Source organism: Aspergillus oryzae, chromosome 8 (genome assembly GCF_000184455.2).
Source record: "Aspergillus oryzae RIB40 DNA, chromosome 8".
In the NCBI taxonomy this organism is placed as follows: Eukaryota; Fungi; Ascomycota; class Eurotiomycetes; order Eurotiales; family Aspergillaceae; genus Aspergillus; species Aspergillus oryzae.
Window position 1 is genome coordinate 2,769,367 of NC_036442.1, and position 14,580 is coordinate 2,783,946.

The following is a 14,580-nucleotide window of genomic DNA, read 5'->3' on the forward strand; positions in this document are numbered from 1 at the left end:
TAGTTTGTAATGGTTAATATTTCAAATCTTACTTCATACTAGTTTTCTTTCCTCAGCTAAGCGTTGCTTCTCTTGCTTCTCCTGCTACCGGCGAAGCTTTTCTTGCTTTTTAGAGGTTAGCAAGCTCTGTAGCTGCGTCTTTTCATTCTGAAACTCATATAACGACGGATGTCTTGGGCAGCAAAGACTTCCCTTGCATAACGTCCCAGATCATGACATGTGATAGATGCTCTGTCTATATTAGGATTGCGCTTCAGTTCACTAATTACTAGGATATGCGGCCGACGGGTACTTTTATCGGCTGATTCTAGAGAAAGAATAAATCTAATATCTAGCCTCTGAGCAGGGGTAGACCTTTGAAGTGGCTGATGTGGCCAACCTAAAACCTTGCGATGATTTTTCGGGGCAGAAACATTTTCTGTTGCAATTTCGTAAAACCTTTCAACCTTTGCGACTAACCAATCCAGGACCTGCTTTTCCTCTGCAGATTGAGGCCAGTCACGCCAGCCAGCTGTTTCCCTGTATAGAGGATCATCCCCCTCAATGAATCTATGGAAGACAGCAGTGCCAGCTTTCTCCAGATCTTTAACTCCTCCGAAGAATGCCTCCTCAAATCCAGGTACATCCGTGTATATTGAGCCTAGTTCCTTCTTCAGCACAGGGTCTATGTCATCCCGACGTTCATGCGAATTCGAGATCATGCTTGTAGAACAGGAATACGGCATTTGCTCGACGTACGGTGGCGGCCTTGGGTGGGGGGGCGTGGTTTCTGCCGCCGCTGCGTAGAGTTTATCCCAAATGACCTCATCAAATTCTCTGTTGAATGCCGCGATTGATAAGGGCAGAAGTCGCTCCAGGTTGAATTCGTCGGAGTTGATACTCGAGCATAACCTGGATAAATCATTAAAAAGGTTTTTGTGGGCGCCAACTACAGGGGGCAAGGCGCGGGAAGCGGGAAGGGCCTGCAATGCCAGTATTAGCCAGATGCACAGGCTCTGAAGAGCTAATTCACGGTTAGATACAGTCATTTGTCCTTAAAAGAATAAGTACCATCATGATCAAGCTCGTGTACAGATTGGACGGAGCAAGGAAGACCCGAACTTCTGCAAGTCGATACGAACTCGTCGCGGAATGCATTCAATCCGTCGCCAATAGGCCTAAATTCAATGATTTCCCTCTTAGACAGCAGAGCCATCCTGAATCTGGAGGGGAAAAATGAGTGTGTTTCTGAAGTATTCCTATGTCTGGAGTAAATTCATTGACAAGAGCAAGGAGCGAGGAGCGAGGCCCAAAGGGCCTCTAGAATGGGAGAAAAGGTATGTAAATAAGATACATATCTGGAAGTATCAAGTCTCCTATATATGACGCGCCTCTCGGAGCTTCGATTTCCTTGCGACGGCCTCGGCCTCGGCCTCATATTTGTCCGCGAACACTGAAATACGGAATCCAAAGCCACATACATTAACGGAAGTTCATCAGCTAATAACCGATTTAGGCCTAGCTAAATTGAAAATGACAATACTAGCGGCAGCCTCAGGCAAATTCGCCCAGGCGAACCTCTGATTCAAGTACGAGGTATTTGGTCGACACACAAATTGCCCCACATACCATAGGTGGCTCAACCCGTGACAGATTAAGAGAAAGGGCCCAACTGAAGAGGAAGAGAGTGATCAAATTTTCCATTGTGTACGTAAACCTCGCGAAAGGAGTAGTCAAATTGTCACAGGGCATACAGCTTCCTGGGCCATAGTTGATGGTGTTTTATTTCAGAGGAAGATTGGTTGCTGTTCATTACTTCTGTAAACCTGAGGGTTCATATACAAGTTAAACATCGGACTGATTTCCAATCAATCTGATCCTTATACGGAATTTAGTCCGTACCTGAAGCTCTATAGTTCACCTGGTCGAGCCTCAATTCACAACAGACAAGGTTGAAAATAACAACGTGGCTTTGGAATGAACTGGATGTGTGCATGGCTCTATACGATGGACCACGTATGATGATACATAAGCTACAACATACACTCACGTCCTGGGGTTAGAGGCTAGCGTAATCACATTCTATTTTTATATTGTTCCAGGCCGATTGATTACCCATTCTTAGACCATCCACCATATTTCCTAACAGCAACAGATACTCAACAACCAGAAAATACAAGCCACCACGGAGAATGAAGAAGCCAGCCAGCTAGTTGCTAACATTTTCTGGCCCAAGCTTGCATTAATCCCCGCAGAATAGAACACAGATTCAAGGACACCGACAAGTGAGACATACACCCCCGTAACTGTTGCTGACCCTGCTATATTAGAAACCATCGATATCTAGATACGGTTAGCGCTTAAGACCACGTTCTTAAGCTTGAAACTACATACCATTGCGCATATACTGATCAAGCAGCTTCCCCAGCCGGAGACTATGGCCGTTAATCCCGTAATTAGGGTGAGTACAGTTGTGGTAAGTGCGGTTATATAGGTGGCGCTTATTCCCTTCGATGCCACCTTATACACACCCACTACCTTTTCGACCTCGCTAGGAAATATCTTCTCTGCCCATGAGCTCTCCAGCCCGAGTACTTCAGTAAAGTTGAACCAGAAGGACGAGCTTGGAGGTGTACATTTCCTGACGGTCGAACCAGTTCCATTGAAGCTCCCTTGGCAGTATCCCCAAAGCCCAATGATGTAGAACCTCTCTATATTGGATTCTATCTTGGCAAGTTTATCAGAAACATCCTGAGCCTGATTTTTTGCTTCATCTACCGCATTCCCCACCGCTTCCATCACACCATCAATGGCGTCGTTGCCTTCATTCTGGGCAGTGTTGCTTGTATCCTGCAGTGTTGACGAAACATCTGAAGTAGTCTCTGCTACCGCGGCTAAGGAATCATCAAAGACTGACCGTTGTGAGATTAGTCCCGTTAATTTCTTCTCTAGAGTTGATCCAAACCCCGTTAAGTTGGCCTGCACAGTCAATTGCTCGGTTCCATGCTTTCCAACGGAGTATTATTATGCACTGACCTTCATAAAATACAGTTCACTTTGAGGAGACGATGTGTGGGTACAGCCAATACCCACGAATATAAGACATATTAGGCTAGCAACTGAAAAAACATAAGGCAAGACGACACATAGCGACTTTCTTGTCTTACCCATAAGTCATAAAAGTCCCGCGCTCTGGCAACGAAGCTGGTATATTTGGCGCCCTAAGAAGCGAGTTACTAACAAGAATAGTCTTCAGTTATTAACTTAAACTTCAAATTACTGCTTGCATATACCTACAAGCAGCGTTTTGTATTTATATCTTCATATATATTTACCCCCTAGGCGATGGTTGCTATAGTAGCTAATAGGTCTTCAAGCTATGGCTCTATTATCTTAGCACACCGTTAACCCTCACTATATAACAGTCTCGAACAGGTGAGGCCTACAGGCCTGTTTTTAGATCCTGTAGGGCCATAAGAGAAAGAAGGAATGTGTACAGCAGGATATCTGTAAACATCCGCGTTCCATCTCTATACATTAGGAGCATGAGACAGCAGCTTTTTCTTGTAGTTTTAGCTTACATTAGTAAGGGCATCTTGCATTAGGCATCCTTCCATTGCAGACGGAGATTCTATGTCTACCCCCCTAATTTCTTCCCACCCGCTCTTCTTTATCCTATAGCAAATACTCGAAGCCGCTTGTCAGATACCACAGCAATATATTCAGAATTAGCTTTTCTGGCTTAGTCCCGACCTCATTGTGGGCCATGATACTTTATTACAGGGACCCATATTACCGATGTATCGTATTGATCCTTTTTTTTTACACTTACATTTTTAGCATACAGTTATTTACCTGTCATATATTTACGAATGTAATCTTGCACAGCCACATTGTGGCTTGAAATTTTCTGTTACAAAACAGAACACGATACAACGATGGAGCATAACGAGCCAATACACACTGTTTGTATCAGTCCTGTTAACTGCCTCCGCCAATGGGCCGTATGATAGGTTGATTGTCCATACTCAGGTTATTCAGCGCCAATATTCGATTTCCGAGTCCGAATAACGATTTTTATGATGATTACCGACCGATATGCCATAGCCCTAGATATTTAACCTTTTTACCACCCAGAACACCAACTCTACTGTGTCCTAAGTGCTGCGTAGCCATCTATAGCCATGTGTGCGATGAATAAAATGGTGCGCCAACTGCTTTTTAGATAGTGGTAGCGAATCTTCATATCTCCCTGTGCTAGCGTCTGTTGTTAATAGAAAAAATACGCGTATCTCGAACCTCTAGCAATTTGTAATGGCATAAAGGCAAAGCGCGTATGGAACATCGACAGATGGTATTTGCCTATATAAACTCCTTTCCATCGATAAATGCGGTGCATCCTGATAACATTCACTCTGAGAGAGATATATATGATTCTTCTTAAGTTGCCTCGGTCCTAGATTAAATTCACATAAAGTATAAGTATTATTAATAGTCTGAGCTCGCGCCCATACTCAAGATTCTTGGAGTGTACACTCTTCCGCTACTCACGAAAGATCCATTCCAGGACCACGAGTGTTAATTCTTCTCATTCATCCCATCCTTAGATCTATGCTTAGATGCATATATATAGCTGTGGCCCTTGATTCTGGTCTTCAGTTGCCATGAAATTTGCCGATTATGGCGATCTTGGACATAGTAAGCGAGAACTCTTTGTACAATCATCAACAGGCCTACAGGTAGACTTTGGCTCGAGGAGCTTTTATCAGGAGCTGGTATCAGTGCCACATGTCTCGGTGTTTATGTGGGTACTGCTTAAAAAAGTCCTTTCATCATAAAAGTGGCAACTTCTCCGAGGTTTATTGTCATGCCATCGTAAGTCTGGCAGTGAATGTGCTGACAAGTAGCGTTGAAATTCATGCCGCGCAGGGTTACTATATTTACTTATGCCCTAACCGTTCCTCGACTTCGCATAAGAAGATATCACCTGTTCTTCCCCGATACAGTCACCATAGTTCTTCTCAATGTAGGGCTCTGACTTACGAGGTCTCAAGAGCTGGTTTGCTTTTATTGTAAGTAACCAGCAAAATAAATTTAGGAAAGGCTCTACATACTAGCGAGGGGAGAACCGGGCATTAAAACCGCCGTACGGAGGATATCTGATGTGAAGACGGAACAGCTATGCCCGGAGGCCCAATATCCTATAAACAATTTGGAAGACTAAGTTGGATCATATACTTTCTGACTTGATTTGATTTACACATGTGGAACTGTTAAGCCTGGACTTATGAGTGCCTTAGACAAGTGGGAAGCTCTAGTGAAAGTACACTAAAACATCAAACCAATTACCTAAAAGCATCCCTTGTCAAAAATGAAACATGTCGGATGTTTTTAAAAGCTCTTTGCAGTACGCAAGTCTCTCTTGCATTGCGAATCCCACTGCGACAAGGGCCCATCAAAGTTCCATCCGTATGAGCATTAGCGACTCTACGCCATACCATAAGTGACGTTTGGCTCTAGATGGACCCAGTGGTGGAAAGACCTCAGAATTAGGTGCTACGCGTTACGACGTTTAGAGATAGGTGACTATACGTATTCTCACGTTATGAGGGTTAGCTTAGAACGATTAATACAATCACAGTTGGCTTTCTACTTCCAGAACAATAATCCATATGTACCACATCATCACATTGTGTAGCATGTCAACCAAGGAGCGGTAGAGTCCTCTTCACTGTATGGCTTAAGCTGATCAAAGTTCGTATTTTACGGTGCAGACGACGTATTCACATGGAGAGCAATCACGATAATTAATTTATTTGAGATTAGAAGCCATTCAGTGAGGGACTGTGTATTAGCCGAAACTCTTAACGACGGCCATACATGTCGCTTACTCGTCATAAAGTGGACCTCAGTCGCAGATCTGGAGGCGTCCTGATGTTTATGCCCTCAGTTAATTGTTGGAGTGATGGGCTTGGCGCTATGATTTTTAGTTAACCTGCCGTCCGAAGTAGTCGGCTTTAGCTGAGCGATCACGGATTGGCTCCGGAATTGATCCCGGATCGCTCCGGCGCACTAGTTCAATGCTCCGGGAGCACTCAGCACACGCACTCTTGTCTATCCCCACGCTCCGGGAGCAATCACTGAGCAAAAAGCGGCCCTGAGCTAGTCCCGTTCCGGAAAGGGAAAGTCCTAAAGTTTCCGCAGAAAAACAATACGGTAGTGATAGAGGCCGTTAACTGCCTCAAAAACCGAACCCGAACCCGAACCCGGAATGATCTCAAAACACTCCGTACTTGAGGTAGAAATCGACAACGTGCAAGTTGCCTAGAACAATCTGTTGACGTATTGATCGCCAACAGGTTCCTTGATTAGTCAAAATGTCCCAAATAGATTAATCCTAATGCCTCACCCTTTCATGCCCCATGATCCTATATGAGCTACATCACATTATCTCAGGGTAATTGACCTCTAGTTTTCAGTGATCACCCGACCGTCCGTCACGCTGAACATCCTCTACTTCTTGCACTGCCGAGTCTGCTAAGCAACTAGTTGGGCCGAATTTCATGCTCCTAGCCATTCCAATCACTTCGTTTTCTGGTGACTGTTCTTTCTGCTCTCTCAGAAAGTTGAGGACATCGTCAGGAAGCACGACGCCTGCTACTTCCGCGTCGTGGTATACCTCGAACATATATCTATCAGTAGCATCTTTAATGATGCCCCCAAGTCGATATGTAGCGGTATTCAGATCGTCAACCACGCTGTCCCGCTCGTCATCGGCTATGAAGACTTGTTGGCCAAGAACCTTGGACCATAATCCCGGAAATAACAAAAATACCATAGCACGGAACGCATTGTAGCCTTCCAATTGTTTAAAGTGATCTTGATGATAGTCCTGGTCGCCATAGTCAGCACGTACCACTCCCTGGTTATTGTGCCAAGGACAGATGTCACTGACAGGAATCGTAAACTCTGGTGTGAATGATAACGGCGTGAGCCTATACAAGATGCAGTGACAGTAAAGATATCAGTAGGCAATGTTAATCAAAGGCTCCCATTTCATTGTCAACCGGCGACAAACTCTCTCTATAGACGGCGTGCCCCCATAAGACTTTTCTGGCCTCATGAGCGTGCTTTGCTTTTGCTTCTGCGAGGCCTCCCAGAAATTGGGGCTTTTATAGCCTCACCTGTGAAGGGTATGCCGTCCGCGTCTATGGTCTCATAAGGAGTATCACCAGGCTCTACTCATCGGAATTTCAGGAGGCAGCGGGAGCTATATAGGCTTCAATTAGCTTGGCTATGCTGTGCTGAGTCTTGTGATAGCTCACCAGGTGGTATATGTCCGGCGCTTTACGCTTTCAACCTGCTTCTCTTTGCAGCGGATACACCTGTAGTGGCTGAGGTGTATGTAAGTGCTCATGACAAAAGAAACTTTAAGCCCTCGTCCTGATGTAATATGAACATCCCAAGTGTCGCTGTCAAGCTTGGTACTTCCATCCCAGCTCCAAAGCTCCAGATGAGCTTTGCGTATCAAGTCTAGTCTAGGAAGGCGCTTGTCCTAGAATTTGTGTTGAAGAAGCTTCAGGAATGTCTACAATGACCATTCAGCCTTGACCAAGATGTCCGATGGTCATATATACCTCTGGGGAAGAGCTAAAGTCCAGTGGGAGAAAATAACACTGATCTAGGCCATCATCGGTACCGGTATGTTGGCCAGGGGCCCCTGTTTCCCATGGGTACCCCAGATTTTTTTGGCATCAGGGAATGGGGAAGGTTCTAATGGTTGTTTTAAAGCAATGTCAGATTCTCAACCTGGTTGCGCAGCTGCATTTGCCCTTGCTTCTAACCGAAGGTTCATCCCACTACACAGTCGGATATATATTGACGTCTCCAAAAGCATGTCACATTCTTCAGCGTATGTCTTATATCATTTTTAGTTCGCATGCTCTGGGCTAATGTTGTATACACGTTGTCCGTCATTGTACAATAGAGGTGCGCTAGCCGCTTTTAGTTAGACCAAGCATGATCCACTCGTCCCGCCCCAAAAGCCCACCAGCCTCCAGATAGCTTTAGTTGTTCTAAGTTTCTCTTTTCCTCTGGCTGTCTTCCCAGTACACTCCGTTTACTGAATTTCGTTCCTCTTTCCTTCCTGACCGTAGAACTTAGATATCGTATGATACTAAGCATTCGTACCATCTTCTACGATATCTACGATCATCAAACTCCGTCCCCGACATGGTGGGCCGGAAGATCATCTCGACAGTTGTATGTCCACTACAGTAGGCTTTGAAGCTCATAGCCTTTTGCCAGTAATGGCGACTGCGATCGCCAAACGCAAGCGCGCGAGAAAGGCATGCATCCCATGCCATCAGCGGAAGCGGAAATGTGACACCGTGTATCCTTGCGGCATGTGCTCCACTTATGGATACAACTGCAGGTACGCTGATGACACCGCTGATAATACGGGTGGCGGCGTACTTATTCCATCCTCAGCAAAGCGCGTCAGCCTCGACAGTGAAAGTCGTCTGACCAGCCGGGCCCCCACAGCGCGCAGTCCACGCAGCCGGTCTCACATGGAGCGAGGCTCCCGCGAAGCCGACGGCTCGTCGACGGAGAGTCCCACCATTGTGGCCGGGGCCTCCCCGGGCATCTTTGACGAGCAAAAGTTCAGATACTCTGGGGCGTCAGCGGCCATGGCTTTCCCACACATCCTGGGTGTGGCCCTTGGCTCCGACAGTCCTCCCAAAATGCGGTCCTTTGCCTACAACTTTGGCATTCGCCCCGAGGAAGCATCCAACGCTCACGGCTTTCTGGGGAATCTCATTTCGGAGAAAGACCTCGACTTTTTCTCAGGAGTGTACTTTTCAATATTGGGCCCCATTGGCGACGTGATTGACCCGAGAATTTACGCCCAGCGATGTCGGGAGTACTATCATGGTTCCGGCAGGAACGCTGTCGCCTTTGCCGCTGTGGCCGCTGGTGTGGCCGCTCTCGGGTCATTCCTATCTCCCAACAGACACCCGCGGGAGTCTGACCTGGTGCAGTACGCCAAAGCCATTCTCGATGATCCGGCCTCTATGCGATTGCATGGTATCGATCATATCGTCGCGTGGGGCATGCGAGTGTTTTACCTACGGGCCACAACCCGCCCCAGCAATGCTTGGATCGCTTCGTGCACCCAAATGCACCTCTGTGAAGCGATAGGGCTGCACGAGGAAGAGAACATCAAGAAGATGGCATCCATCGCCGGCGCCGCGGTTCATGGACATGATGCGGACCGACTGAGGAGGATTTTCTGGATCTCGTGGGCTGGGCATATCATGCTTTCCTATGAGTACGATCGTTCGCCTGTACACTTTCGGGCCGTGACTTGCCAGTCTATCATTCCGGTATCAGGGTCCGTTGCTGACCAATTCATTCAATTAGTCCAGATTATCCCATCGCTCAACTCTCCGTTTCAGCTCGAATGGCAGTCCCCAGCTCCGAGTGACGAGCTATTTGAGCGTCTCAAGGTATTGGGTGGGCTCCAGACCACCCACCCATTCTTGGTGGTGACCAAGGCGGACATTGCGTTCTGCTTCTATCGTCGCCTTTACCAGCTCAAAATCCGCATACCAGACGAAGTCATCAAGCTCGTCATTGATAGCGGCAACGCCGCAGTGGAGGCAGCCGAGCAGCAAGCTAGCCAGGGTCGTCTGTTTTGGAACGTCATCGGCAGCGTCTTCCAGTATGCCTGCATCCTGTTGGCCATCGACACGCCGGCCGCCTCTGTCCATATTGGTGCTGCCTTCAAGGGCTTGGAGAACTTAGTCAAGGCTGTCGATACAGGGCTGACGCGTGAGGCGTTATCTATGGCGCGGCATCTACTCAGTCTTAATATGGCGAAGAAGCGAAAAGAACTTGCTCAGTTGGAAGCTGTCGAGGCGAACTATCAATTCTTTCCGGCGCAGCCGGCATCCGAAACCAACACTGCTGTGCCAGATATAGACTGGGACGTGGACTGGGACCAATTCTTTATCGAGCCATATCTATCGATGCTCGGTCCTGACATTCAGGTATAGTGCCGCGGGGTTCGTTGAGTATTGATTGACCTCACTCAACGGATATACCCTTTGTAAATTACCAAGTCATGTTGTGGTATTCTGGGATGACCTGATGAAGCTCAGCATTGTATTTATGATAGACTATAATACCCAAAGTGTTCCTCTTGCCTTTGCCTTGTTCCTGTATTATGTTCTTAGACCTCTCGCCAGGTGTTCGCCCGAGTGTTGGGTAGGCCCATAGACCTATGACGCCGCACCGCGAAACGCAATGGAGTATGTGAGTCTATGCTCCTGTGGGAGTTTCGATTCTTGTCGTTCTAGAGGTTGAAGACATACTCGAAGCTCCATCAGCCCGTGGGTCCGTAAGTGAATCATCATTTCAATTCGCCTTGTGCGGTTTTATGTGCGGCGATTGCGGATTTAGTCGCCTAGCGCCGCACCAGCCTATCAGGCAGCGTTAGGGGACCCCTGCGTGCGGCTGCTGCGGCGGAGAAGCGTGGGCTTATTAATTTGGCCGCCTTCGCCCGGTGCTACCACTATCTCCGGACGAATCAAGATTGAAGTTCGCACACAATCAAGTCGGATATACTACTCTACAATGTAAGATCTTTCGTCCGAGATTCTCGAGTACGATCAAATATGACAAGGCTGCGAAGAGAACCTTAGAGAACTACAGCACTCGAGATTGTGTCTGCAAAGTATAAATAGACGGGCATCCTCTGCTGCAGAGAAGGGTGGTCAGACAATACCACTTCACTCTCTCACAAACATAAACACCTCAACCGCATCATTCGACCATAACACCAGCCATCAATACATTCCCAACGTCCAACCCAATCATAATGCCCAAATACGCCAAAGACCAGCCCATCGGCTTCAAAAACACCATCGAAAGAGTAGCCATTGTCGGCGTAAGTGAGCACCTCAACAACACCACATATACTAGAAAACTAACCAAACACCCTTAGGCTGGAGGCACCGTTGGATCGCACATTACGAACACCCTTCTAAAGACCGGAAGACACACAGTCACGGCCCTTTCCCGCAAAGACAGTGGTAACAAACTCCCCGAAGGCGTCCTAGTCGCCCCAGTCGACTACGATGACGAGGCCACCCTTGTAGCCGCCCTCAAGGACCAGCAATTCTTGATCATAACCATGGCCCCCACCGCGCCCCGCGACACCCATAGCAAGCTCGTCCAGGCGGCCGCCAAGGCCGGTATTCCGTACGTCATGCCTAACGGGTATGGCGGCGACATTGAGGACATTAAACTCGGCGAGGAAACGCTGCTGGGGCCCGTAGCCAAGGCTAACAGGGACGAGATTGAGAGGCTCGGTATGCAGTGGATCACAGTGTGCTGTGGGTTCTGGTACGATTACAGCTTGGCGGGTGGGGAGGCGCGTTTCGGGTTCGACTTTGACAAGCGTTCCCTGACAATCTACGACGATGGTAATACCAAGAACTCGACGTCGACGTTATCGCAGGTTGGGCGTGCCGTGGCTAAGGTACTGAGCCTTAAGGAACTGCCAGAGGATGAAAATGATAAGAGTCTTACTTTGTCGACGTTCCTTAACAAGGGCGTGTACGTTAAGAGCTTCGTGGTCAGCCAGAACGATATGTTTGAGAGCGTCAAACGTGTCACCGGTACTACTGACGCTGACTGGACGATCACTCATGAGGACACCAAGAAGCGATATGAGGATGGCCTGGCGCTAATGAAGTTGGGTAATATGGCTGGCTTTGGTAAGATGCTGTATGCAAGGGCGTTCTATCCGGATCATCCCAACGATCTCTCGAAGAAGGCTCAAAATGACCTGCTTGGGTTACCGGATGAAAGCCTGGATGAAGCTACTAAGGTGGGGATAAATATGGTCAAGGAGCTGCAGCTTCGTGATGAGCGTATGGCGTCCTAGAAGACAGCATCTACATGTACGGAGCCTGAATGATTCAATGGATAGATGGATGTAAGCACGGGAATTGCTTCGACGACAAGTCTCTGTTTTGTTCTATATTCTGGACTTCAGTTCATCTCACGTTGTATTAATTGTTCGCTGCTGCAAATTCAATATGCGATAGGGAGTTTAGCGCGTTTTCGACTCGTCATTCCCCCGCTCTTCTTGGGGGCCAATTTCACTCGCTTATCTTAAAAGGGTTCATACATGCCTTGTACAGCCTGGAGCTTTGACTCGATCTTCTCGTGTGTATCTCCATCTACCGATTTTCATACTCATCCGAGATATCAGCGTTTCCAAGCTCCCTATTTGATTGAGCTCAAGAACAAACCATCACTGCCCCTCGTCTCAGAGGTCTAGTCATGATGCCGGACGCTAAACCTTATTCCCAAAGCTACCCCGACGCCGAAGGGTATTTCGGTCAGTTCGGTGGCAAGCATTATCCTCCTGAGGTTCAGCCTGCACTAGAAGAACTGGCCAACACATATCAGGAGCTGCGTCAATCACCGGAATTCCAGCGCGCCCTCAACAAGGCCCGAATCGGACTTCAAGGGCGGCCAACGCCGGTCCATTATCTCGAAACTATATCGAAGCAGGTCGGGGGCGCTCAGATCTACGTTAAGCGCGAGGATTTGAATCACACAGGCGCGCACAAAATCAATCACTGCGTTGGCTTCGCCCTCCTGGCCAAGAAACTCGGTAAGACGAAGTTGATAGCGGAAACGGGGGCCGGTCAGCATGGCGTCGCGCTCGCAACTGCGGCGGCCTATTTTGGCCTGGAATGTGAGGTTCACATGGGCGAGATCGATGTTAGTAAACAGAGTTCGAATGTCGGTCGCATGCAGCTGCTCGGCGCACGCGTAGTGTCTGCAACCGCTGGCCAATCGGCTCTGAAGGAGGCCAGTGACTCCGCGTTTAATGCATATGTAGAGCAGCATAAGCATGCGCTATATGCGATCGGATCGGCTATAGGGCCTCATCCCTTTCCCTTGATTGTTCGGGACTTTCAGAGTGTGGTGGGTCAAGAGGCCCGTGAGCAGTTCCTTTCGATTACGAATGGAAGCTTGCCTGAGCATGTTGTTGCCTGTGTTGCGGGTGGCTCGAATGCGATGGGCATGTATTCGGCTTTTCTTGATGATCGGGGGGTCATTCTGCATGCAGTGGAACCACTGGGCAAATCCGATGAGCTGGGTCAGCACGCCGCCACGCTATCCTATGGTAAACCGGGAACATTGCATGGTGCTCGGTCGATTGTGCTGCAGCATGATGATGGTACGCCTGCGAATGTCTCATCCGTGGCATCTGGGCTCGTCTACCCTGGCATCGGCCCGGAGATGGCGATGCTCCATGAAGCCGGTCGGATTTCCGTCGCAACAATTTCCGATGAGGAAGTCATCAGTACCTTTTTTCGCATGGCAAAATTTGAGGGAATCATCCCTGCTCTGGAAAGTGCGCATGCGGTAGCATTCGCGATCCGATTGGCGTCGCAGCGCCCTTCGTCCGAACGCATACTGGTCAATCTTTCGGGGCGCGGTGACAAAGACGTTGAATACGTGCTTCAGAATTATGGTACTGGGCAGTAGTAAGTATTGCAATAGATATCAATGTCGGAGCTTCTACTTGTTGTACTGACAGCATCCAGATCTGCTTTGGTACTTTCAGTACAGGATTGACGGGTGCTTTTGCATCGTTTCTGGGTTAAATGGAATGACATACCCTTACTATTCGCAAAATCATCTTATTCGTTCTATTTATATAGATTATTCTATAATCTAAATCTGAAACTCATAAGATTTTATCTGATCCAGCGCGACTAAGAGCACACTGGACAAGATGGCAGTCACTACAAACGTGTATGATCAGGAACCATATCCAACTTTGGAGTTATGAAACACGAGAATCCTCTCTCAGCTTACCAGCGAACACCCACTTGATCCCGTGGGTATCTCGTGGGGAAGGGGGGCTACATGCGATCCGTGCTTGCTACATTGTCATGAATCTCTAAGCATCAAGAGCTTTGTCGCGCAACGACCTTGCCCATCAGGACTATTCGAGGCTTCATTTCAGTGTTAGTGACACTAGTTTTCGACACTTTTGGGGTGAAAGAAGATGCTAAGTTGAACATGCTCTCCGAGGGATTTCAAGAGTCAGCAAAAGTACTCTCTCTGTTATATCCCTGTCCACAAACAGATCTCCTCTCGGCGTTAACCGAGCTAACAGCGAGTCAGTATAGACTATTAGTAGAGCATATTGGACCTTGGACCGGGAGTAGTGGAGACTGTGGAGCTGCCCAGCTCAGATAAACATTGTTCCCTCCCGAACCAACCACTACAGGTCTCTGAGGAAATCCACCCTCGGGGTTAACCCCACGGGAACAATGAGTCCTCCATACTCCAGAGCACACTCGACCGGAGTTAACAGTGACTCCGTGGTACATCCGATGAACAGTAAACCCTCTTGATAAACAACCCCGCTATCGGGAATTTCCGCGTTATAAGCAATTCAGATGGTTTGCTCAATTAATAGAGAAAACCCTCCGAAGAGGTGGCCGGTATCAGATGGGTAGAGAACAGGCAAGAAATTTTCATTTCTGGCTCTGCAACCTCGGC

The 14,580-nt window shown here is 48.0% G+C and overlaps 6 protein-coding genes across 6 annotated transcripts; 3 read left to right on the forward strand and 3 right to left on the reverse strand.

Moving 5' to 3' along the window:
* Positions 1-56: 56 nt before the first annotated feature.
* On the reverse strand, positions 57-1,195 carry AO090010000236 (uncharacterized protein; the record flags this gene model as incomplete). The annotated part of the gene is given in 3 exon segments (XM_023233755.1): positions 57-105; positions 460-1,033; positions 1,051-1,195. 3 exon segments carry the CDS (start codon positions 1,193-1,195, stop codon positions 57-59), a joined length of 768 nt encoding a protein of 255 aa, XP_023094089.1.
* Positions 1,196-2,121: 926 nt separating this feature from the next.
* On the reverse strand, positions 2,122-3,150 carry AO090010000235 (uncharacterized protein; the record flags this gene model as incomplete). Its single annotated transcript, XM_023233756.1, has 3 exons — positions 2,122-2,322; positions 2,374-2,958; positions 3,073-3,150. 3 exons carry the CDS (start codon positions 3,148-3,150, stop codon positions 2,122-2,124), a joined length of 864 nt encoding a protein of 287 aa, XP_023094088.1.
* A 3,304-nt stretch (positions 3,151-6,454) lies between these two features.
* AO090010000234 (uncharacterized protein) lies at positions 6,455-7,580 on the reverse strand (the record flags this gene model as incomplete). Its single annotated transcript, XM_023233757.1, has 3 exons — positions 6,455-6,974; positions 7,305-7,534; positions 7,572-7,580. The coding sequence occupies 3 exons, from the start codon at positions 7,578-7,580 to the stop codon at positions 6,455-6,457; spliced, it is 759 nt and encodes a 252-aa protein (XP_023094087.1).
* Positions 7,581-8,288: 708 nt separating this feature from the next.
* On the forward strand, positions 8,289-10,037 carry AO090010000233 (uncharacterized protein; the record flags this gene model as incomplete). The annotated part of the gene is made up of 1 exon (XM_023233758.1): positions 8,289-10,037. The coding sequence occupies one exon, from the start codon at positions 8,289-8,291 to the stop codon at positions 10,035-10,037; it is 1,749 nt and encodes a 582-aa protein (XP_023094086.1).
* An 824-nt stretch (positions 10,038-10,861) lies between these two features.
* AO090010000232 (aromatic alcohol reductase) lies at positions 10,862-11,932 on the forward strand (the record flags this gene model as incomplete). The annotated part of the gene is made up of 2 exons (XM_001827209.3): positions 10,862-10,930; positions 10,988-11,932. 2 exons carry the CDS (start codon positions 10,862-10,864, stop codon positions 11,930-11,932), a joined length of 1,014 nt encoding a protein of 337 aa, XP_001827261.1.
* Positions 11,933-12,336: 404 nt separating this feature from the next.
* AO090010000231 (tryptophan synthase subunit beta) lies at positions 12,337-13,554 on the forward strand (the record flags this gene model as incomplete). The annotated part of the gene is made up of 1 exon (XM_001827208.3): positions 12,337-13,554. One exon carries the CDS (start codon positions 12,337-12,339, stop codon positions 13,552-13,554), a length of 1,218 nt encoding a protein of 405 aa, XP_001827260.3.
* Positions 13,555-14,580: the final 1,026 nt, after the last annotated feature.